Below are 26,337 nucleotides of genomic sequence, written 5' to 3'. Positions count from 1 at the left end.
GGTTTTAAATTTTTAAAGGCGGTCTTTTAAAACTTCCAATTTTGGGGGGGTTTCCCCAAAAACCCCCCCCCCCCCCCCCCCCCCCCCCCGCGGCGGGACATAATTTTTGACAGTATAATTGAATTCTGCAATTTAGAGTGGTGATTGGCTTCCGAGGTTGGGGACAGGGGTCATGTTATTTGTCCAACCCAACTCAAAAGCTGACGAATCATCTTTGTCTCTTGTGATCAATGATTAAACAAGAGTCGGTATTAAGTAGATATTGGGGTAATACTATTATACAAGACTGTTAACTGATATTATGTCGTGGCATGACCGATGTAATATCTAAAGCGCTAGCCAAATGCTATCTAAATTCTTTAAACCCTCTCAAATATTCGAGGGTTGTCCACTCCACTCACATTTCATAAGGGATAGACCGACTCTCGGGAGGATTGTAAATAAGCCTCATAAATACTTTTATGAAGTCTCGAACCCTTGCACTCAACATTGTAAGTGCAAGGGTTCTCCCACTGGACCAAAGGCCCATTGGTTATTGGGGTACGCACTTGAAAAGAAACTTAGGAGTAAAAAGAGTCACTAAGCAATTAGAGTACCAATACGCATAGAGTATTGGGATACAAAAATTATTTTTCAAGTGATGTGTATGTATTAGTATGTATTAAAGTAACAATAATTAACTTTATCCTATCATTAATATGTTAATTATGAATATTAGTCATTAACTTACTCATAAATGCGTAAGAACAAATTCTAGAATACCTTTGAAATATCATATCAAACATATAATAAGTAAATAATATTATCGCATGTGTGCATTTATTTTAGAAAACCAGAATACAAGTGATAATTATATAAAATTCAACTACATATAACATCTATTACCTCATAAACCCTTATCAAATTTATGATGCAAATCATATTATTTGTTCCGGAAACATCATTGTCGAACTTCATATATCTTAGATCAGACTTGTAGAATTACGCTTGAGGTTAAATTTTAAATCTCGAAAAATTGGTATCAACATGTCAGTTAGATTTTCGCCGTCAATTAACTTAATTCCAATCAAGTTTTGTGTTACTACCATTCTCGCATCTCTTTATCATAATGACTTTAATATTTTTTAACGGGACATTTGGATGTAAGTTTGTAACCCTAAGTTTGAGGAAAGGAAGATGGCTCTATTGGAACGAAAACAGATCTCGCCAAGCCATCATTCTCAAATCTCAAAGGATATATTGGAAAAGAAAAAATGATTGTATTTCATAGTTTCATGGACTGCTCACTTTTGTGCAACATTCCACAAAGGGGCAGACATCAGTGTATTAAATGTTTTATTTGGTGGGTTCAACTAAACTCCAATCGGTAATTACGGTATATGGAATTGATTTTGATAAAACAACTAAACCGTATCCTGCTTAAAAGAATTTGAAGCCTAAAAGTAAACAAAACTATACATCAAACGTAAATAATTCTGAAGAGGGCCCTTCTTGGGAGGAAAAAAACAGCCAATTTGAAAAGCGCAAGAAAAAGAAACGAGAACAAAAATAATTGCGCAGGGGTTGCCCATACTGCCGTGTTTGGAAAAGTTAAATTAAAGTTCGCCCACGAGATCTAACCAAATATCTTTGGCTGTAATGACAGAAAATTGCTGTGAAAATGACAACAATTTGCTTCCAATTAAAATATAAAATTGGTGGAAGCATTATCAAAGTTACTGTTTACTTTCTTAACTTTCCAGCTCAAGAAACCCAGATGGGAAAAGAATTTTACTCAAGACGCAAATGAAGCTGCGATCATAAATATTGACCTTTGGAGAAATAATGTTTTGGTAGTTGTTGTGTGTCCTCTTTTTTTTTCATTTATCTTCTCTGGAAGCTAGTAGTGGTTTAGGTGGCCGCAATGTAACCTTTAATTAGCTACTTCGAATTGGCCAATAAACAGAGCCGCTGGCCTTGGAACACCACTTTGTGGTTAAATTTTACAATATTTTTGTTGGAATACACCCATCATATATACGATATAAGTACGTGAATTAAATACAACTATCAATTATATGATGGTCTTTTAAAATAAAATACACATATATCATCATACATATAATAAGTAGATTTAATACAACAAAATGTATTTTACTTTGCGATAATATCAAAACTTGGCTTTGCTTCAAGTTTTGCTAATATCAAATCACAATTGAATTTAATTTGTTTGACTTATTCAATCAAATCTATAAAAAATTCAATCACGTTGCTAATTTAAATCAAACACAAAGAAAATTTGTTCTCACTCTCTTTCAAAGTGAAATAAGATTTTTTTTTTTTCAAATCAAACACACGACTAATCTATACCTTATAGTTCCTATAGGATTCTTAACGTAGCGTACACGAGTCTTTGGTATATCTTTGATATATAATATTTACATTTAGTTAAGTATTAAGTTGTATGTATTATAACTTATACCACTCATATGTACAATAAATGAACCCTACACTACCCATTATTTATGTGAGTGAGTGTGTACATGTAACTTAGGGGCTCCCTTACATTTAAGATCATTAAACATCAAATTAGTAACGTTCTATGGATACAGAGCTGTAGCAGATTTTCGCTCCAATCGAAATGAATAATTCTTCTCGCACGTGAGGAACCCACATTTCTCGACAATTCACAAGTACCCCGTGAAATGGGTCACCGACGGTGGTCCGGTGGGTGGGGTTCTACGTACATGTATGTGTGACACGTGGCGCGACGTGAGAGGTTGCTCAATTTTATGAAAAACGGCCGCGTGAAAAATGAAAACGAAGGGACGAAAGTTTGAAAAACCGCGTCGAAAAGGAAAGGGGAAAAAAAAAAAGAAAAAAAAGGAAGCAGCTTCCGTTTTTACATTAGTTGGGCCCTACCGACCTTTATATTCTTCACTCCACTCCACTGGCACTGGACTTCGCTTCCCCTTTACGCTTACGCCAGTTTATCTTCTCCCGATATTTTGACTCTTTGTTTCCCGCTGTTTTGACTACTTCAAACGCTCAACTTAGTTGGCTGGTCGGGTTTTTTTTAAATGCGAGTCAAGTACTCGGGTTAGAGAATCGGAAGGATGAATTATTGTATCATTTAGTCGTACAGACTTTACCGTGCATCATTATCATCGCGCACAGCACGCTGTTAATTTTAAGTTCAGACAGCTATCGCGAAAATGATATTAGGCCTAGATATTGATAAAGAACTTACATTTAATATGTGATAATTGATATAATTATAAGCTTTTGGCTCAAATTCGGCAGCCAGCCTGTCAGCATGCGTGACGATCGAAAGAAATGATCACAAACCATCATTATCTTGGCTTTAATCTTAATTAATTTGTCTCAATAGAATTAGTAATTACCGACTAAAACTTGCGTTTCGGGCTTCAATAGGCGGGGCATATTTGAATGCTTCATATGGACACACATGAGGACACGTAGCCATCAAGAACGTAACGGCAGGCCACGTGTTTTAAAAGAAATACGTGCATGTCTTCTTGACTCCCTCTTGAGCTTTTTCACTGAATTGCAACGCGGTACTTCTTTCACTTTCATTTCCTTTTATTTGTGGGGGAGCGTTGAGGAGCTAATAAGGCCACAAAATGATGATTTGTAAATGAAATTTATTTCAGAAGCGAGTCTGCCTCTTACGTAACCGCATGATTTTAACTTGGATTGGCCCTTTTTTCAAGAGGAAAATGAGTTTTCAGCTGTGATTGATTATCAAGTGGCAATGAACTTTTTATTCCTTTAGTACAAATTTAATGAGTAAATGGTTGATTAAATTTCATTTTTGGTTGTAATAGTTTGATCTAATCTAATACTTTTGGCTTAGCTGATTGTCGGGGAGACTTAACATAAAATTTTTAGGTATCCAACCCAAAATTCTAGTCTTTTAGATTTGATACTTATAAATATTATGCTAAGTCTCCCAACAAGTGGTATCAGAGTTAGACCCTAGTAGCCAGAATGTGGTGGTGAAACATCTCATGTGTGTCGGACCAAAGGATCAGAGTCTGGCGGTGGTTTCGTCCGAGGGAGGATTGTTGAGTTGTGTCCCACATTAGTTAATAAATGGGAGATATTTGGGTTTATAAGGAGGTAGATCACTCCACTTAGAAGACTAGTCTTTTGGATTGAATACCTATAAATCTTATGTTAAGTCTCCCGATACTAAAGTTAACTAAATACAAGCATATACACGTATCTGGTCATCTCATTTTTTTTCTCAAATTAAATGTCCCTACGTATAGAAATGATTTATCAATGATTTATAATTTTATTTTAATCTAGTTGGTGTCTTAAAATTTTAGGAGATTCAATACCATTCTTTGAATATGGTTATACTACCATTTGATTTAACTCATTACATCAACATCAGCTAATGTAAAGTGTCAACTAGTGTTATAATTATATTGCCAATGTTATATTTTTTGGAAAAAAAAAAAAGAAATCATACGATTTTCACTTAAAAAATGAAATAACAAAGTGGTTAGTTGACTATAATACTCGCGTATTAGAACCTAATTCGTCAATTTCATCACATTCTATTCATAAAATTGACATAAATTTACTCTCATTTAAAGAAAATATCGTCCACTTTTCGCATTCTGTACTCCTGAATTAGAAAGAAATGCACCTTCATTCTAAAGGGAGGCAGCCGTAAAAAATGAAACTTGAATTTCAAAAGGTGAATAATGTGTCTGATCATTCGTCATTGGACCAAACCCCGCCGTAAAATACGTCAATTGCATTATTGTTAACGTCTTGTTCACTACAATCAATAGAATATCAAACTCACAGAGCACAACAAATATTTGCGTATCATTAACTCTGGTGATTTGTGAATAAAATACGATTTTATAATCTCAACTTGTATCATTTAAAAGAATAAATAAATACATAAAACAAATATGCATATATATTAATTATATAAAAAAATAAAAATAAAAATAAAAAAGAGTGAAGGCTGCGATGCGAAGCATGTGTTGCGGGTTTTGGATTCCCGCCCGACATGCTCCAAAATTCATTCCGGATCCTCTTGACCTTGATCTGGTCAACAAAACTAACCTGTAACCTCCGTTTCACACTTCACTAAGATTTTCTTCTACTCATCGTCACAATGGCCAAATTGAAAAATTATAATTATGCGCGAAGCCATCACGCACAATATCTCTTCTGACTCAAATGTCAACGCGTGCAGCCAACATTCTTTCTTAGTGCGACACGTAAAAGAGCATGACTCAGGTCCTGGCGTACGCGCGCGTTTTGAGAGTGGGTCATTGGTTTCAAAAGCTGTGCCGTTACAAAGTCCAAACTCTTCCAGTAGCGACTGGCGCCGCAAATGAAGAGCTTGTCCAACGCGCACTACTCTTGCACGTGACTTGTTCTTCACTTCACCCTTAACGGAACCACGGACCGAGTTTTATTAATCATAGTTAGTTTTAGTAATTCAATGCCTGTCTGGCTGTCTCCAGCCTTGCCACGTTCTTCTGTTTCATTTGTTCGCTCATTGAATTTTAACCTCGTTAATTTCAGTTTGATAAATATTCTTTTTCTTAAAGGGTTAAGATACCACCTAAAATTTATATTTTACATGATGTGTTGTACGACATGTAATTAGTTCACTAAAGATTGTGCAAATATTTTCTTAATTATAACATAAAAAAGAATATAATCATTTATCATTTAATATTTTTGACATATTATTTTACCATAAATTTTTTTATAATTATTTTTCATTTAATATTTCAACTTTATTATTTTACCACCAAACTCTTAAAATTAACATAACTTTAATAGAAATTATGGTAAAAGTTTTTTTCCCCCCTAAACAATGTAAGTTTATATATATATTCAGTAGGAAGGACATCCTCACATACTAAAATACAAAAAGATGTACATATTTGAATATATTAGAGAATGTATTTTTTTAGTTGTTAATGTATTAGAATATAATTTTTTTTTTTTTACTGTTAGTAGTATCCTCACTTTATTAAAATGAGCATGCCCTATATATATGTGTGTGTGTGTGCGCGTGTGTGTGTGTGTGTGTGTGTATCATGTCTATGATATATTTGATTCAAGGCAATGATTATGTTTGAGACACATTATCACTTTGATTGTGTAGTTACGAAGGAGTGCTCCACCCTGAATTAACTCTAATATAACACAACCCTTAATTTAAACAAGAGTTTCATAAAAAAATATGATAACGTAAAATAATATACTTGACAAGTTAATTCTGAACAAGCCAGTGGATTTATACCCCAACAGTGAACTGTGCCCCCATAATGTTAAGGGCACCAATTTAAGCACTATGAAAGCTCTTTTTTCTTTTCACAAAATATGGAATAAGGATAAACTTTTCCACAAGTTGCTCATGAAAGTACATTTTAAAATTATGCTTGATAAATATTTGGGTAGTATCATAAATATATGTATTTGGATTTTTGATAAGCTTCTAAATATTATATATAAACTGTTATGATTGAAGAGGAACTAAACAATTGTGAGATAATTATTGTATCTATTAATTTTAGTCAATTATTTATATTTCATATTAAATATTTTTCTTAAAGGTTGACATTTTCAGTAGGATAAGATGTGAGAATTGTATAAACAATGATTAGTGGAATATAAGCTAAGTTTGGAAGATAGTATTGGACTCGATTAACTTTTAGAACTAGATGGAACTGTATTAGAATAGATTTGGATTGGATTATATATGCTACTGTAATGTCGTACAAGATTATGTTAAATGTAGTTTAATAAATGAGAAATTTTAGAATACATCTGAGGTACCATGTCATTTATACAACAAGCAATAGTACCATAACATGTGTACATTTATTTTGAACCACTATCATTCAAGTGGTGGTTGTATTAAATTCAATTATACTTGTCATACATGTATCAATTAGTTGTAGTACATCTGATGTATTCTATAATTTCTCTTAATAAAGATGAATATTATTTATCATTTAAATAGAATAATTTTTTAAAATTATATTAACAAATGTTGAATTTAATATTAATATTATTGTAAATAAATAAATAAATTTATGTTTAATATTCAATATTATTTTAAATAAAATTATTGAATGAATTTTTGGTACTTAATCTTATATTAAATATTGGTGTTAATAAATTTTGAATTAAAATTTTAATTTTTAAATATAATTTGAATTATAGTCTAAATAAATTAAGAAATTAAATTTACATACATACGTATACAGATACACACCCACCCACCCACACACTCATGATAGTTTAAATAAAAAATAAAGTAATAAAGAGAATTCGATCATAATGAATAACACATCATTTTAGATGAAATTTAGAAAAAAAATTTGAGACAATTATCATTATTCTTTATCTGACATAAATGTAAATAGAAATATTTATCAATAGTTCAATCACTTTTGAACTAGTTAGCTAATCTGACAACCAAAATCCCTAAAGTAATGTTTGGTGGATAGGATTAGATTAATTTTTAGGATAAAAATTTGTTTATCCTATTTAAGGTCATGTTTGACTATACATATAAGTCAGTTTGGGATTGCGGAAGCTGATGAAATAAGTTATTTGTGCTGTGCAAATGAAATAAGTTGCTGATTAAAAAAGTAGCTTGGTGCTTGGCAAATTGTGCTGTTGCGGTTGCTGTGAGTTTGAAAAGTAGAGTACATGCATTTGGTAAATCTTATTACGAAAGTGCTGTTGTATAATATAATGATCAAAATGGACATACGTTTTAATTGTTTTTTTTTATTTTATGTTTAATAAATTGTTTAGACATTTTTTTCTTAAATATGTAAAATTAATTAAAAAAATCACTTAAGAAAAATCTGAAGAACTTCATAATCTATTACATAAAATATGATAAAAAGTAATATGTATTACATTCACAATAAATTTTTTGCAATAAAATTGTGGCTGTAATATAATATCTAATGATTTATATATTAGGGTTTATGAATAAATACGATATAATTGTCTTTTTATCAAAATACTAAGGTTATAATAGGTATTTTAAAAAGGCGTAGTAGTTTATTGAATAAGCTGCTTATGAAAAGCAATCATCTACCTGCTTTTAAAAGCTGCTGACGAAATGGAGAAAATTATAAATAAGTCGCTTTTACAAAATTTACCAAACATTATTTTTATCAAAAATTATAAAATAAGCAGCTTATTGAATTTTAACCTCAATCCCAAACAGGGCCTATACATGATTATCAAATTAATCCAACTTTTAGTCCAAAGATTTTGGGACTATTAACCTCTTTTTTTTCATGAATTTAGATAATAATTTATATAAAGTATTATTATAAATTATTCATTTATAATAATACTTTATATAATCTTATTAAATTCAATAATTGGTAATATAATTAAAAATAATTAAACCGTTCAAATAGTTATTTTTCTTTATTAAATTAAATTCAATACAATCTTATTCAATATTATATCAAACAAAAGTCAATATTATATATAAACTAATTAAATCTTAAAAATTAATCCAATCAAATCTTGTGGGTCAAACCTATCTTAGAGCATCACCAAAAGACTCTGCAAATAAGATTTTATTACTTATTTGAAGAGCCACATCAATATTTAAATCTTCAAAAGACATTTCAATTAAGATTCTTCAAATAATAATTAATTCTCCCTCTTCAAATTTAGAGAGTTAATTTCTCCCTCTTCAATTTATATTTTATTACTTTTTATTGAATAAAGAGAGAAGTGCTTTAATTGCTATTAACTTTTTATTTAAAAACTAATTATATAATTAAAATAATATTAACTTATTTCTATTTGAATAGTCTTTTAAAGAATATTATATTTTTTCACCATTTAATTTGCTATATAGATAAATAAATATGTATTTAAAAAGTAAAATTTATATTGACTTTTGGTGATACTCTTAACTGTGTAATTCTTTATTCAAATATTATTTCTCTAGAGGCTTCCTCCTCTGGCTGTCCACACAATTGAAATTCGGCTCCATGCATTATGGTTTTGGTTCCCACAAAATAGTACTCTCAAATCAAGGCCTTTTTATTATTAATACAGACTGTCACGACATGTCATTTGAAGGCCTAATAATGATCTACGGGTATATCATACTCCAAAAAAATCCATAAAATAATTGCTCGTGGAATTTGGTCAAACCAGGAAATGGAGAAAGTTGGTAACCCATTATTAATTGATCACACCCGTTTTATCAACGGCCTCACATCGTTGCACAACCTTATCCCTTGGATTAAATTAACTCAAATTATTACTGTATTAGCCGTGTGATTTAGGTCGTGTCATTAAATTAATGACTTTTGAGGAGCCAGAGCGTGCAATTTGTGACAGAAGAAAAGCAAATGTGAACGCACCCACATAAATGTCAACATGTGATAGTCGACAAAAAACAAAAAACCTCTCGAGTAATGACAACTACACTCCCACTAACATCTGACGGTCAGCAATGGAAATGTGGGACAGGTGTCAGCAGATAAGCATCGCCTCGGTATACGTGTCGAGTTATTACTGGGTGGAGGGCATTGATTGATGAAGCGTTACGTCATGAATAGAGCTGGCAAGTTGAGAGAAAGACGTGTAATTTTTAATAATCGAGGGATAATTGAAATTGACGATATGATTAGGTGAGATAATCAAATGGGCTCAGCCTCTTATATAACGAGTGATGCAGCTGAACGATTAGCACAAAGAAAGGCCGAGAGACAAACACACAGAGAGAGAAATTGAAAAAAAAAAAAAAAGAGAGAGAGAGAGAGAGAGAGATTTTTCATTTTTGAAGAGTGGTTTTGGTTTTTGTTCGGGTTTAATTCACAATTTCCCCCTCTGTAATTCCCCGCTTCTCTGAATCCCTTTCTGTTAATCATCTGTCTTTGGAAAATCTGATTTTTGGGTTTGTTTTCAAAAAGTATAGAAAAGAAACAATGAGTTTAAAGCAAACTTAGAAGGATTTCTCGAAAGCCAGGTGTTTTCAGAATCGAGATCCAGATTTCTTTGGATTATTTTTAATAACTTTGTTTTCTCGTTAATTTTAGCTCTTCGTTTTCTTTTTTTCCCTTTTTTTTGGTTAGTTGAATCAGCTTGGAGGGTTATTTTTGGTCCCTCTCGAAGTTGGTTTTAGGTTCTTGAATTCAAGGGGTTGTGTATTTTTAAACCTCTTTGATCTTTTTCAAATCTAAAGGCCTTGTTCTTTAATTTTGGTGAGAACCAGGGTGTTTTTATTTATTTATATTTTATTTTTCTAACAAATTTTACCTAAAGTGTTTGGTTCCAGAAATGGCAGCTACAATGGATTTCTACAGTAGCAGACCAGTTGAATCATCGTGTGATCCGTTTGGTGGTGAACTTATGGAAGCGCTTGAACCTTTTATGAAAAGTGCTTCTGCTTCTACTTCACCAAGTGCTTCTCCTTCTTCTTATTCTTCCTCTTCTTCTACTCTTCCCCCTTCTACTTCTTATAATTACCCGTCTTACCCGCCTCCTTTTCCAACAATTGCATCACAGTCCAATTTGTTGTATCCTGATGCGTGCTCTACGTCGTCCACTCATCTATTTGCTAATGGGTTGTCGATGAATGACTTAGGTCTCCAGCAGCAGCAGCAGCATTATCAACAGGGCACTGTTGGGCTAAATAACCTTAACCTATTCCAGATTCAGCAGATCCAAGCACAGATCCAGCTTCAAAATCCAAACTTTTGGCCACAGCAGCAGCAGAAAAGTCATCTTTACCCTCAGGGTTTGAACTTCCTCTCCCCGAAGCCAGTCCCGATGAAGACGGTGGGCTGTCCTCCGCCCAAGCCGGCGAAGCTTTACAGAGGAGTTAGACAGCGTCATTGGGGCAAATGGGTCGCTGAGATCCGCTTGCCCAAGAACCGGACTCGGCTCTGGCTCGGCACTTTTGACACGGCCGAAGAAGCCGCGTTGGCCTACGATAAGGCGGCCTACAAGCTACGTGGCGACTTCGCTCGGCTCAACTTCCCTAACCTACGTCACAATGGGTCTCACATCGGTGGCGAGTTCGGCGAGTACAAGCCTCTTCATTCTTCAGTTGATGCGAAATTGGCAGCCATTTGTGAGAACTTGGCCGAGACGCAGAAACTGGGGACTAGTAAGAAAGAGAAGCAAAGTAACTCCGCCCAGAAGAAACGACATCGTTCCGGGAATAAGAAAGTTGACGTCGTGGAGGGAGCCGGAGGTGCAGGCGTCGGTGTTAAGAGCGAGTGCAGTTTGAGTGATGGGTCAGCTGGGTCTTCTCCCGTTTCGGATTTGACGTGTCAGGATCTTACCGAACCACCTTCTGAGCTGGAATTGGATGCTGCTTCGGAGAATTTCATGTTGCAGAAGTACCCATCTTATGAGATTGATTGGGCTTCAATTTTATCTTAAGTACAAGTCATTGTTTAAGGCGTGTTTGTAATTTGTAATTTGTAGTTGGGTTTAGGGTTTAGTAGGAGAGACTTAGTTGTTAGTGGCGGCTGCAATGGAGTTTTTGGCATTTGCAGCGCCAAGCTTATTATTAGTATGTTAATATGGATGTAAATCTCCACCGTGGTCAGCTGGTTTTAGTCATGCTGAACCTGGGAGAAATTCGTGTTTCTTTCCTTGTATGTGTCCATAGACTATGTATCGAATGTAATAAGTGTCTCTTGTAATCGAATTTTATGTTGGTATTGAACTAGTTCTAGTTTATTTATTTTTGTGTACCCGTTCTCTTCTTAATCTCGTCTGCGATGGTTGATATGTTGTTCTTGGGAGTAAAACTTCCCACGAAATCTTCTCTTGAAAACTTTTTTGTGGTTCTGGAAGATAAATTAATGGGAGGATCTTGTTACATTAATGATATAAGATTTTTATAACACTTATTCTCGATGAAAATTCTAAGGGGTTTTGGAAATATAAGGTGCTAAATTTTTTGAAAATTCTAACGGTTCTGAAAATTTAAATATAAGATATTAAAATCTTCAATTGTTTGATGAAATATAAATATAAGAGCGGAGAGCCTAACTGTTTGATAAAAATGTTAATGGTGTAGAAATATAAGGCCGTAAAATTTTGTTATTTCTGCAGTCTTTGAATTTTCATCAACGAAGAATTTTGTATGTCACGCATAATTATTATGTAAACTAAAGCCTTAAATGGAAATAGCGTACAGATACAAGGGATACTAGTGACCAGATCTGCTGAATCTGTAATTGTATAGCTCAAGTGGCTAGAGCCACTCTCTCAACGCGTATGAGAGAAATGGTTCAAGTACCGCAGACGCATGGGTTTAATTTAAATTAAATTTTTTTTTGAGCTTCGGAGCTTTGATTGAAGATAATTTTTTTTAAGAGAAGAGTAGATTTTTATCGAATATTTAAGAGAGTTAAAAAAATTTAAACGGTATCATATTAAAATTGATGTAAAATAATTTAAATAATTTATATAATTATAAATATCATAGGTAATAGTTCTCTATAAAAAAAAAAAAATTTCAAGTAGTTACTTCGTATTTTTCAGTCATTACAGATGTAGGTGGGCAAATTGATTCTCAGTCTTGCACTTCAATGGCAGTTCTTTTATATCAGAAATTTGCTTATTAAGATAGGAATCTTAAGCCCTTTCTGTACGGCGAAACCTATTACAATCGTTTTGTGTTTTTTTTTTGGGGGTGGGGGAAGGGGCAGTGAGTCTGGCCTTTTCGCGTGTTTTTCAAAATTTTGTGTTTTACAAAGTATTTATGCGTGAACAGGGTTTCTGCCTTTCTTGGGAGGGAAGCGAATCCAAAGTAGCATGCCATTTGGTGCCGAGACTCTTCTGAGGCACGCGTAATCCGAGCCGAGATCTCAACCACCGCACTTTCTATGACTTTTTGGAGTGATCAACTAAATACATGTACGCAAAAGTACTAGCACTACTGCTAAAGGGATCAATTTATCTCATGATTGGTATGTACAAGATTGTCTTTAGTGCGGACGCAGATCTTCTGTCCTTGTGAGTTGCGCTGTAGCCTCCCCTTACCCGCCCAGCATGAAAACTTGTGAAGTGGGCTTTCGTGAAGTACGAGGATGGTGAATATGATAGTGCGCCATTCAATTATTCAATTACATCGTTCTGTTCGAGGACATAGCAATATGCGTTCCGTTGTGTTTGAGAGGTTCATTGCATATCAGCGCAACAGGAGGGAAGAGGAGACAATGTGTGAACCGGCAAAATATGCTTAGAACAATGCAATTAGTTTAGTTTAAACTTTCTTTTTTACTATATGGTTCGTCTTTTGCTATATATGTAGGAATTTTCCTCGACGGACGCTCTCTCGAAAGTGTAAATACAACCTCAGTTTTCAAAATTGTCTTAATTTTTCTATTTAACAACTAGGAATCAAGTCGGAACAATTTTCCAAGGAGCACGTACGCTGATATACTGACGATCTTTGGTGCTATATTAACAACAATATTTTCTAAGCTTGTTATATATAGAGTATCTATCTCCACATTGTTGTCTCATTGCACTGGACAGCAAACTGCTTCTTTTGAATTTTTTTTTTCACATGGGTTCGACAATATTTCGTTCATAAAAAAAGGTTGATGTCTCCCTGTCACTTTTTTTCTCAATAATTTTGTTTTGCTTTTCATAGGAATTTCTCGAGCTGACATCCAGCTTCTCAATTATTTTTGCCACTTGCTGCTGGCTTCTCAATTTCAAATGTCCTATTACTAGTTTTGTTCAATTTAAAAGATAAATGAGAAACCTCTACTTGCCCTTTTATCATCCTAATCATAATCATATCGCATCGCATATCCATCCTGTCGGTTCATTTTTGAATGATTTTCTCTCTTTATTCTTTATTCTTTCTACGCAAGAGATAGAAAGCGATCCTGGAATTGTTTATTAGAAGCACATTGGGTGCTTCCAATCCTATCATTTTGGTAAAAGAACAATTTCTGCTTACTGGTCAAAAATATTCCGAGCTTCTATCCGTATACAAATGTGAAAGCACCAAACAAAAAGCCCAAAAACTGGGGTGCGGACCGATGGCCAAAACTACGATGTCGGTGGTGACAACCGTAGATCCGCTGGTAAGGTATCTTTTGATCTACAAGTCTAAAAGCTCAGTGCCGCGTCTCCTGGAATAAGAATCTGAACCGCAAACCCTTGTGCATTAATTTAACCGTAGCTCGCAAGATGGGAATACGTAAAGGAGAAAAACAGGTTAAACATACAATTCCAGAATCCAGAGGACATGGTAGAGTCGTCAGACATTTTATGGGAATCCAAAATATTCACTAATGGCATAACAGTATTCCAAAAAAAAAAAAAAAAACCACTAGTGGCTGGTGGGGAACTTCCAGTAAAACTTTCGGTTCAAAGGGGAATTATGGTAACCTTTCATACCTATTGCTGGTCTTTTACTTTTCTGAATATTGAGTTCTTCTCTAGAACATATTTAACAATTTTGAATAATGAAAAAAAGAAAAACAACAAATGATTCTTTGCATTATTTTCCCTGTACTACTTATAATGGTTCATCAAAAACCAAGCCGGATAGTCAAAGCACATAGACCTATTTTGGTACCCGGAGAGACATGCAGAATGTGGACTCATTTTTTTTTAAAATAATAATACACATGAAATTGAATCTTGCAGCAGGACATGACACTTAATGGGTTATAATTACAAGTATACTACTATAACCCCCCTTAACAAGCTCCAGCAAGTTTAGCGGCAAAAAATGAGGAACCTCTGTATCTTTTTTCCAACAAATACAATCATCAATGCAGTTGCAGATAAAATTCACAGAGGCAGCTTTGACATTCAAATGAACTAAGAAATTAGTCTAATTCAGTAATGAAACAGACTTGTTATGACTAAAAAGAGCCGATCAAACCAACTGGGAGAGTCCATTTCATGGTTCCCATTTTCTTCAACTGATTTTCTCACAGGCCAGCCCACTGGTGGACTAACCAAAATACGGCAATTACGGTGGCCAAACAGATGAATTCTCAACTAAATTTACCAATTTCTATCTTCTTCTTGATTGCCCTTTGACCATGATATATAAATGCATCAATTATTCCCGAAACTGTGAAAACACCTGAACACAATAATCGAACATTGTTTTACACTTCCATTCAAGACATTTATCAATAAAAAGATATAACTGCTTATCAGTAAACAGAGACAAGCCAAGGCAGCCAGTCACCCCAATGTTGGCAGCTAAGGGAAGCTTCGTTGTGTTTTAATAGAAATAGAGCAAATGACTAGGATTTTACGCAGAGGTATTTAAAACCTATAACTTAGCAATCTCATCTATTGGAAAAGAAAAAGATGACAAAACATCAAGTTTGAAAGTAGGGTCATTCACTGATACACAATTCATTTAAAGAACCAAAAGAAAGCACCCTACTCACGTATAAATCAGTTTCCTCTCTTTTATCTTCTGTTTTTATGAAAGCTTTTTGAAAGAAAAATGGTTCTGGGTATGGAGAGATTAGGAATTACCTCCAACAATTGCACATACGTTAGTTAGGAAGTGTAGGAATGAAACGTGTTCCTCTGTGAAAGTCACCTGCACAGGCAAACCACATGAGATAAAAGATGGGGAAACCAAAATTTTGAGACACCAAACTTCACCCAGATATCAATAACCACAAAATCAGATCTAAGACTTGCTTATGGAATTGTGTAAACTAAAACACACCTTGATTGGAGAAAGGTCATAAAAGAAGAAGACTCCAGGAAGGGTCTGAAGTCGACCTTGTTCTGAACTCCTAAAATGTTCAGTTACAGAGAACTGCCAAGAAAAAATAGCATTGATATCATGTCATTTTGAATTAGTACAGGATGAAATCAGAGAGATATAAATGAGTTCAGTCATACCTGATTTGACTGGATAGTGTGCCCGCTCACATCGGTGTATACTGTAGGTACAACCTAGAATACAGGTAAAACACAGTAAAAAGTCCTCACTCAACTGAGTGTTTCTCAATTACCAAGGCCGAAAGCCATCTAAATTGACCGGTAAAAATTATAGTGGAAATCGTGGAAGCTTATGTAAAATGGTTAACACAGTATAAAAAAATGAAATGGGATCTGAGTTTGTGTATTTGTGGATATGGAAATGGTTTCAATACAAGTTTTTTCCACGCATTTATTGGCCAAAATATAATTATCCCGACACCGCACTAAAAGCTCAAGGGCTAAGCATGTTGCAGCAATGACCAATTCACTACTATATTAAAATTTGTCTTGACTAATTTTAAAGAAATTGTGGAATAAGCACAAATGAAAAGGTGCTTAATAGACAATAAAGCAAAGCAATTATTCACAAATTTCAAGGTACAGGGACAAAAATTACAACCATAAAAGAAGGTAAAGAAGTCAAAATGTTGGCAGCGTAAGCACAAAGCTGCCAAAGCAAAAAGCCAGAGAAACCAACTCAATATGTCTAAACCTAATTACTTTAGGAAGCATGTGTGCTGATACAATTCAAGTCCATTCGAATCATTGGTTGCGTATTTCATTCAACACTCCTAAAAGCCTAATAAAACCACATTTCCAAACTACGCACTAAAACTATTAAAGTTAAATTTCAAATTGCTTACACAGAATCTTCCACATCAACTCTTTTCTTTTGTCTTTTTTTAAAGAAGAATTTGTTTTTAGATTAAAAAGAAGTCAATTAAAGCAAACTATGTAGAACCAGGACATCATAATGCCCTTAGTTTCCATTATTAAATTGAAAGGGAAACATGAAATGAAGAAATATAGATGCATTAATTCAGATCACTTACCTTGATAAAGTACTGGTACATTCCACTTGGGGTTTCTTGAGTCCAACGCACATCTGAAAATTAATAAAAAAACAATAACAAAATAACAATAAGTCAATATGAACATAAGGAGAAATATAGATAATGCCAGAATCAACCAATTTAGAAGGATCAAGCTCCAGAAAACAAGGCTAAACTGAAAAAAAAACTTCGAGGAAAGAAAATAGAAATTACCCGTCAAGAGGATTCACAACACCGGGAAAATGTTCTCCGAAAGCCAATTTGTTGATCTTGTGACTTATCTGCATCACATACAGTGAATTAATAGTATGGCTTACTTAACAAAGCATGCCAAGCAAATCAAAAAGTGATTTGAAATTTCAGAGGCATTCTCTAATGTCAAAAATAGAATTACAAGTATGACAAAGTCTTACATTAAAACTATCCCTCTGAAATGCTAGTATGTCATGTACATGAACACCTGACTGATGAAAGCTTTTCCCAGGAGCAAAGTGGAAATTCCCAGCCACCTTATTGACTTCCAAGAATCCATATATGTTACACCCTTCACCTTCTTCTTCCTTGATTCTTTGTAAAAATCCTTCTCTTTTGCACTGAATGACCCAAAAGAAAAATATTAAACTTCTACATGACTAACTTTCCAATTTGCATATTATAATCAAAATAATTTTTTGTTACACAAGTAAAGCATTGGTAGCAAGGCCCATTGCGAAGATATTAGAAATGGCAAGATAAAAGATCAATTAAACATATCGATACACCTCTGAAAACTAAGCCAACAGCTTTTTTTCTGACTGACACCGGTGCAGGAAATTACCTATTGACATGTCAGATTTACTTCCATACACAAATCATATTGCCCTATGAAAAATTGTGCTACATGTAATGTCAATATTGTTGGCATGCATTCCAAATCCAAGCATCAGCTAAAATTCAACCGAGTCAATAAGGCCTCTCTCTAAAATGTCTAAGATAAAAAAGATTGATGAAATTATGAGAATAAATTGAAAAATTGGATATAAAGGGAGAATGCATCTTTGATAATGAACAATTGTTTGAATTTTTCTCGAAAATAAATGACCCGGTAACTTGACTATAAACCATTCCATAATGTAATATAGATTATAAATTCAGAATCATTCATAATAAGTCAGTTATGTTTGTGCTATAAGAAGTTTGACAAATCGACACAAACTCTCATTCTCACAAACCTGGTCAATCAGATCTGGATTTGACAAAGCCCAACCTTTCTTTCGGTATGCTTCACGAACCTCCTCACAGTTATTACAGCAATCTTCATCTGACTGCACGGTAACAACAAGGATAATTAAGAAAAATAACAAAAGAAATTTGCTTAGGTTAATCACATAAAGAACTCCTTCTATATGTGTTTTTTTTTTTTTTTTCAAATAATAAGAAGCTCAGACAACATTTGTTAGGCTCAAGCCAGACATAATGCAAAGCCTAAGCAGAGAAAGTGAGAAACTAAGGAGTAAGAGTTAAATTTGAGAGGAAAAGTGACCGCTGTCAAAGCAAACGGTAAAAGTATTGAATCGTACATACATCATTCCAAGTGACTGAATTTTTCTCAGTTTCTCAGTTAAGTGGTACAGATAATATGTCACACATAATTCCACAGCAATGTTTATAGGAAGCACAACTAAGCATCTACAAATAACAATCCACGTTTAGCTGAACTAAAAAGGTATTGAGCTGCCATTCACATGCCATTTACAACTATCAAATAAACTAAAACCATGAACTAGTTTACATGACATTTAAAAAAAAAAAGACGAAAAAAAGAAAGGAGCTCACAGATTCTGCACCGTAACAGGAACCACAGTATGTCTCATTGTGTTCAAGCCTGCCACCATGTCTTTGCAAAGGCTTGTCAATCTGTCCATGCGAAGAACAGTAATGAGTAGAGAATGACATGACTGACAGAGGTAATCATAGCACCCCACATTTATTTGTCAACAGAATATCCAAGCATACTGGCCATATGAGCAGTGTGAAAGAGAACTAACAAAGCTGTGTTTTTGTCTGGAGAATTCACATAATTAATCAATTTCACAGGAAATTCCACCGTTTTACAATCCTAGTTGCTGAACCAAAGTCAGAACTACCTGAATCTGAATTTCTCCTGAGCATCCTCTCCCTATAATCAGATTCACAGACCCTAACACGGGTGACAGATATCTCTCAGATGCATGATTGCACCTGTGCTTACAGACTCAGTGAAAGCTTAGGTATTTGTCTCCTTCAGAGAATCCTAGACTGACAGGTTATTTTTATACTGTAGAAGGATATACCATGTTAGAAACCCTATAAGAAATACTCCACCTGGTTGTGTAACCCTTATCATTGTTACTTATCCCATTCCCAACCACATAACCTTCTCTCTCTCTCCATGATGAAACCTCCACATGCAATTTCAGATGCTTTCCACAATTAATATCCTCTGAACTGAGTTTGCGCTAAAAATACCTTACTAAAAGTGGAAACAGTTCATCCTGTCTCATTTGTCCTAAAAGAGGAAACAGTTCATCCTATCTCATTTGTCAATTCTTTGGTACCTGTCTTTCCCAGATTTAATAATCCCAGGTATGCCAGGGGTCTAATTCTTTTATTCTTAGTTAGTGATCAAACCTAAGCGACTGAACCCGTTACAATCAGAGGTCACGTCCATTATATCAACTAGGCAATATTACCATGATTCTGGACAAGGATAATCCAACCTGATCAAGATGAAAAATTCCTGAAAAACGCTGCTGATTTCAATATAGCAGTTGATTTTCTCTATGGCTATCCCCTGGAAACTCGCTTAGTTATGGAAACATGCGAAACTAGGCTTTAGTGACTGTACCCATTGCATGTGGAAGGCTAAAATCCCCACCCCATATTCACATGTGAATATATATTTTCAATATAAAAAACAGTTCAATCTGCAGATGTTAAGAAAATATCGGTGCTTAGAAACTAACTTCAAGCAATATCATGCCACTAACCTTAGGAGCACCAATCCCATCTTGCCTTGATTCAATAACATTGCCCTGACTATCCAATCTTTTCTTGAAAATGTCATGTTTCTGCAAGGAGCATGAAAATCAATGCAATTCAAACTTTTAAAGAAGTGTCAATCACAGAGATAATTATCACAAACTTGATAGAAGAAATGTAATCAATAAAAGCAAAGTGAGAACACAACCCCGAATGATACATACTACATCAAGGTGTTGCTCCCCACTAATGTCCATGGCATCCACACTTAGTATTGAACATGGAAGGGCAGGAAATGTGACATCAAACTGCAATTTCAAACATTAAAGAGCAGACCAATTAGTTTTATTAAAATTAAAGCACAAGTTATCGAACAAGTGTATTACTACAAATAAGCAAAATCCCAATATCAGAGCATGAAAGATACAATAAGTCATAGAATGTCCTGAATACAAATGTTCTTGATTTGAAAGAAATTAAAGCTAACTGATGCGTAGGACAGAGAGTATACGAGAAGAGAACACAACCCCAATATAGTACTAAATTATTAAACTAGAAATGTAAATAACTTAATGCAAATTCAAAGTTCAAAAAAGAGAAGGTGGAATATTGGAAGTCGCAAGCAGCGAGCACATTACATTGATACGTAGAGTTTCTCCTCTAGAAGTATCTACCAGAAGCTTCGTTTCTGTCACAGCATTGAGATATAATCCTGCAACCAGAAGACAAACTAAAATTATTACGCAAGAAAAGCACAAAACTACATTCCAACTAAATTAACACTGAGTTTCGATTTCTGGCATTCCAACTTTCAGAGGCCTAAAACTACATTTTAGATGCAAACCAAATGGTTGCAAACTAAAGAATTTGCACCAAGTAACCATAGTCAGAAAGCTGTTACATTACAAGACAAATAACCATTCACCAAATTGTTAATTCCACCCTAAGCATTTTGCCTCAACAGCAATCTAAAAAAGCTTTTAAAACTGTGATCTAGTACAATAATTCTCTAAATTAACAAACAATAGCAGACAAAATCACACGCTTTGTCAATTACCTAAAGCAAAACATACAATAGAGAAAGCTAAAGGGCATAAAAACAAAAAATACAGATCTAAACGAAGCAAGAAATATTATAAAAAAAAAAGCAGGGGAGGAATTTGAAAAACGTACGGAGTTCGGAGAAGAAGAGCAAGAGCATGACGATGGAAGAAACGAGAGTGATAACGCCGCCGGAGAATGTACGGCTGTAAAAATCCTCATTGATTTTGGGATACGCGTCCAGACTCCTAATCTTGTTCATTATAGCGTCCATACACAAGCCCACAGGTATCAGCTGCGATTCAATTGATCGGCTGATAATACTTTTTACTTCGTTAATCAAATAAATTTTAAAACCTAAATCTATCTATCTGTCTATCCGTCTATTAAACGAAATTCGTTCCAAAGCTAATCGGCTCTAAGACACCCCGCCCTCCCTCGGTTCTGTTTTCGATCTGACGCTGTGCGTCAACAAGGCGTTTACGATTTTGCAGACCTAAAACTACGGTGTCTTTTTGTCTTTTGTTTTACAACTTTTTAATGTTTTTTCAATACGGCCCTGACATTTTGCTATATTTTCGTTAGGGCCGACGCACGTGGTGTATGCAAAATTTTGTTTTTCTCAATTTGTGTTGATTTTTAAAATTTACTACATCTGTGCATGTTTATATATATATATAATAGGACGGATAGTTAAGTGAACACAAATAGTAAATCATGGTGGATTCAATAAAAATATAAATCAGAAATAGTTTGTCAATTAATCCACGCCGCTGAGGCAGCAACGAATCCAAAACGGATTTCTTCGTGTAATATTTGTCATCAATTTAAATAGCTTTACCGATGTTTGGACTACCGATTTTCCCGCAAAATCTATCTTCTTATTTGCACGGTAAATTTATATGATAACAAAAATATATATATATATTTTTTCTACGTACTGCATTTGAACTTCTGAAATATGAAGTCAGTCAATGCCGTTTTTAAATCCGCTTTTGAGTCATACAGCCGATAAACGATTACAATCTATCCTCTTAAGTGCTGAAATGGTTTTTAAGTCCTTGATCTTATATTTTCTTTTAAACACGTGTTTGAGAGATACAGAGAGAGAGAGGCAAGTTCTCACCTTGATTGGACATGGATAAATTTACTGTCATGCTCATGTTATGCCTTCCGACTTCTTCTATTCAATTCCAACTTGCTGCCCTCAACTCTCAAAAACAACCTACACACACAAAAGATCAAGAGATAACGAGATGAGAGTGACTGCACTCTTGGTCAGGTATCAATTTTGAAAACAATAACTCCGCCAGAGTCACTTATGTATTATGGTTAAGTGTAGAGACTCCCTATGTGTTAGTATAAAATTATTCATTTATTATGAATTACAATAAAATATATACGCGTGCGTGTGTGTATCCATAATATATTGTTGTATAGGGTGTAGTAAAATAGGTCTCATTAATATAATATTTAATTACAAAATAAATAACTCTATCAAAATTAATTCTTAATATTTAATATTAGTCACATATTAATCTAGTAAACCATCACATAATTAGATTGATTTATGTTAGATCTTAATACATGAGAAATAAATGCAACACTAAGGACACATAATCTCATGTGTGCTAGACACTTGAGGTCACTGACTAGGCCTTTTGTCTAGGGCTTAATTTTGATCCATCAAAAAAAGACCTCTTACTATTTGAAAAATAAGCCTAGCATATATAACTGAGCAACATTTTTCTACCGGGCGATGTGAGATTCTAACACCTTCACTCCTAGGCTTGCAATATTTGAAGGTTTACATTGTCGTAGAACAACTAATTTTATGTATAAAATACCTCTCATTCTTCTTCTTTGAGAAGTGGTTGGTTACTGGAGCAAAATGGGGGAGGAAGAGCTACCTTGAAGAGCAAAGAGTGGTTTCCTTGACAAACCCCATCATTTTACTTACACTTTGAGACGGACCCAAAAGCCCATTAATCGATCTCAAGAACTATTGGGCCAATGGAATGTTTAATTGCTTCAAGACCCAACTTCAGAAAAATAGAAACTAATTATGCATTCTCGACATGATTGATTGATGTTTCTCAATCAACTGGACTTTGCTCTGGCGTCAGCTCGCCAATTAGTGCGGTTTAGGTTACTTGAAATGATATTGCCGAAAAGTGACATTAATTATTGCCATCACTGTTAAAATTAACAGTGACTTATGGCTGCAAGGCCCCTGCAACAGCAAACAGAAGTTGTAACGATTATCATCATCTTTTTGTATTTTAGTAACTTAACGAGTCCCACAATTTCGATACTTGATCAGCTCTCCTGTACGAACTCTTTTTTGTTCAATACGAAAACAGAATAATAATCAAGCTGATGATTAAGAGCAGTCAAATCCAAAATTGTATCTTTTTTGACCGTCGATCTGCTTATGTGCTGATAATTTCATAACATCTCGCATGTGATAAAAAGAATATTGTACATTTGCCTTTTAATTTCATTGGAATTTTGGCTTGCCAAATTAAAGTTAATTAGTCGGCCCCGACTAAAACTTTCTTCAGTCAAATTGTATTTGCAGATGGAATCAGAAAACTATTTCGAAAGTACAAAAATAATAGTTTGTTAACAAGTTGGCATTCAATAGTGCAATTTTACAATTAAATCTTGAAAATGCAACTCAAAATCTATCAATTTTGTATCAAATCGGCAAGTGGCAATTAACTTTTATTAAAATCTAAGATGCCAAACACTTTCATTTATTTATTTATTTGTGATTGGACAGGAAATTGTTCCTACTTGGAACCCACAAAATCTTAAGTTCATTTGGGGCAAATGTTCCTTCCATTATGTTTCTCATATATAGGCCACGTGAAAATTTTTCAAAAAATGGGAATATATCATATACCACTTTTTGACTTTTTTAACACATCAGTCTCAATCGCTACGGTGCTCCAAAATCTAATCAAATTATTTTGTCGAACTGGCTTTGGTTTCTTAAGTGAACTTAGAAGGACATTAAATAGTGTTCAATTAAAATATGACTGTCAATTTGGTCTTGTCGTATATTCTAATCAACGTTTCTAGTTCATTAATAATTTTTGGCATTGACTCTAAGCAAAAGATTTTCAAAATAAAAACGAAGAAGAAAAGACTGATTTTATTTCATAATTTTGTCACCTTCAAACTTTTTCCTTTTTCCTTTTTCCTCCCTCTTATTTAAAAAAAAAAACTGACTTTATTCATTTTTTCTGGGAAAAAATTAATTAACATTTCTTGATGATATTCAAAAGAAAAAGCAACAAGCTAGAATAAAAAAATGAGAAGCAACTAAATTCGATGAATGGGACAAAATGCACCTCGCAACACGAAAGTCACAAAAACTTTTATTACGTAAATGGCCATTTCATGTACGGAAGAGCTGCATAACTTCAATGTTTAGAAGGGCACTTAGCTTTGTTGATACCGTAGCCCTTATTCGTTGTTAATCATCTATTTCTTTACTCTCTTTTTCCAGCAAATCCCCGGTTGTGGTAAATAACAAAATAAAAAGGCGAAAAAATCAAAATAATATAATCAACAAGCGCGTAGATCAAATGGCATGAGGCTATTATAGCTTAACCAAGGTCATCGGTTCGATACTTGGGAATACAGCTACGTTAAATTAAATACTTGTTGAGAGAATTTTGCCACCCTAAGTGGTCCTACCCGGCTCGAATCTGGATTAGTCGAGGCCTAATATAATTTTCGGATACCAGATGATTTAATACATCAAAAATCAAAATAATATACAAACAAAAACGATGGCTTGTTAATTTCCGTGAATTAATCTTCCTTCTCCGTTGCCCTATTTCACTGATTCAACGCTAAGATAAAACATGAGTTGATAGCACTGATCTGTAATCGATTCAACTTTGGACTACAAGAGTTGGTGCCAATTGCACTAACAAAACTTTGAAAGGAAAGTGGGAGTACTTTCGGATTTCGACAATAATGATGAGTGCAATCAATGAGAAAAAAATTAAATATTAAAATAATCTTTTCCCAAGAATGTTCTAATTTTTTTTTTCCAAGTACAATCATCCTTGATTTTTACGAGTTAAAAAAATAGAAAAGAGACATACGAAGATTATGTATAGCTAGGGGAGGAACTATGGAGCTGTCATTAAAAACTTAAAAAAAAAAAAGCACCATAATCTATGTCATTTTATCCTTTGTTTGCTAGATATGATGATACCCTAATCTACTTTTGTCCATGATCTATAACTTTCATTTGGTACAAAGATGGTAGATCTTCTTTTAAGCCAGGCACCTAATTAAAGTAGCTGGGCGCCTTTGATTAGAGAAGATCACTAGAATATAACCACACACAAAACGTATTTGTGCATCAGAGCTTTGGAATCATGAATGAGCGACTTTGAATCCATCACTTTTTAACATTCGGTTAATACTTATTACCTATCAAAAGGAAAATTAATACTTGTTAAAGGTGCATCATCATAACGTGGTATTGATGCAGTAACGTAAAATGATAAATTTTAGGATTAATGTGTTTGTAAAATGTTGACACTTAGATGCTCCAAGCATAAAATACCAACATTCTACTTTTATCCTCCATTGAATTGTGAATTTTAAATGCCCCCTGGATATATTAAACTCTAAAAAAATCTTGAAAAGAAAGAAGAGGGGGATATTCAGATATGGGTATCGTGCTTGGTGATCGGTGGTGGGGTTTAGAGATTAGGGTTTTTCTTTTTCGTTTGAGTGGACAATGGAGTGGCGGGCGTGGTGACTGAGTGGGTTAAGCACTATGAGCACAATGTTGTGGGTCCTGATGAATCATTGCCATGGCAATATGACATGTCGTTTTAAGAAAACGAAAGAAAGTGGACCCGAGTTAACTCCTTTACTGCGTCGTCTGGTTTTTTTTTTTTCCTTTCAAGGGTCCCATAACATTTTGTTAACCGAAAGCCCACGGGATCTAGCTAGTTGTTATGGCAGTTTTTTCAGTTGAATTTTCGTTGCCAATTACGTCTAATGTCTGTTGTTGCAAGATCGGCTTTTCCTTTTTGGGAATTTTTTTTTTCCTTTTCCAGGCGGAAACTTTTGGAGGGCTAACGATAATAATCTTTGCCCTTGCCGTAATCGGTAACATCATAGTTTTTCTTTTATGACTTTTGATCAAATTCAAAGGATGGCCAAGAATAATGAACTTAAAATAATCTAACTACTCCTAGAATCCTTAATAAAAGTTATATGCATATATTGAAAAATTATTTAAGCTCTGGATAAATTAAATAAAATGTAAGTACTCCTTTTTGTGGCTGTCCAACATTAAGTGAAAAGATTAATTGCAAAGCTTGCATGATGTATCAATCTATGAGCGAGCTCAAAGTTGGAGTGGTTATCTGTGAGACAATTTACTCAGAACATGTCATGTGTTTTCTCATATGTGATGTCTAATTTTACTAGACCA

General features: G+C 34.2%; 2 protein-coding genes across 3 annotated transcripts; one reads left to right on the top strand and one right to left on the bottom strand.

The window, feature by feature from the left end:
• The first annotated feature begins 9,714 nt into the window (after window positions 1-9,714).
• Window positions 9,715-11,740, top strand: LOC18041505 (ethylene-responsive transcription factor RAP2-13). Of its 2 annotated transcripts, XM_006433954.2 has the most exons (2): window positions 9,715-10,447; window positions 10,631-11,740. In XM_006433954.2, exons 1-2 carry the CDS (start codon window positions 10,324-10,326, stop codon window positions 11,431-11,433), a joined length of 927 nt encoding a protein of 308 aa, XP_006434017.1. In that variant the 5' UTR covers window positions 9,715-10,323; the 3' UTR covers window positions 11,434-11,740. The 2 variants fall into 2 exon arrangements, with proteins under 2 accessions (XP_006434017.1, XP_006434018.1); XM_006433955.2 differs by having other exon boundaries at window positions 9,715-11,740.
• A 2,873-nt stretch (window positions 11,741-14,613) lies between these two features.
• Window positions 14,614-21,473, bottom strand: LOC18041322 (endoplasmic reticulum-Golgi intermediate compartment protein 3). The gene is made up of 13 exons (XM_024184296.1): window positions 20,994-21,473; window positions 20,459-20,532; window positions 20,045-20,128; window positions 19,829-19,909; window positions 18,636-18,716; window positions 18,032-18,124; window positions 17,234-17,413; window positions 17,034-17,101; window positions 16,821-16,872; window positions 15,907-15,960; window positions 15,728-15,820; window positions 15,529-15,595; window positions 14,614-15,121 (listed from the first exon to the last, which is right to left on the bottom strand). The coding sequence occupies exons 1-13, from the start codon at window positions 21,133-21,135 to the stop codon at window positions 15,030-15,032; spliced, it is 1,161 nt and encodes a 386-aa protein (XP_024040064.1). The 5' UTR covers window positions 21,136-21,473; the 3' UTR covers window positions 14,614-15,029.
• Between the last annotated feature and the right edge of the window lie 4,864 nt (window positions 21,474-26,337).

This window comes from Citrus clementina, unplaced genomic scaffold (genome assembly GCF_000493195.1).
Source record: "Citrus clementina cultivar Clemenules unplaced genomic scaffold, Citrus_clementina_v1.0 scaffold_5, whole genome shotgun sequence".
NCBI classification, from domain to species: domain Eukaryota; kingdom Viridiplantae; phylum Streptophyta; class Magnoliopsida; order Sapindales; family Rutaceae; genus Citrus; species Citrus x clementina.
This window is presented reverse-complemented; position numbering and strand designations above follow the sequence as displayed.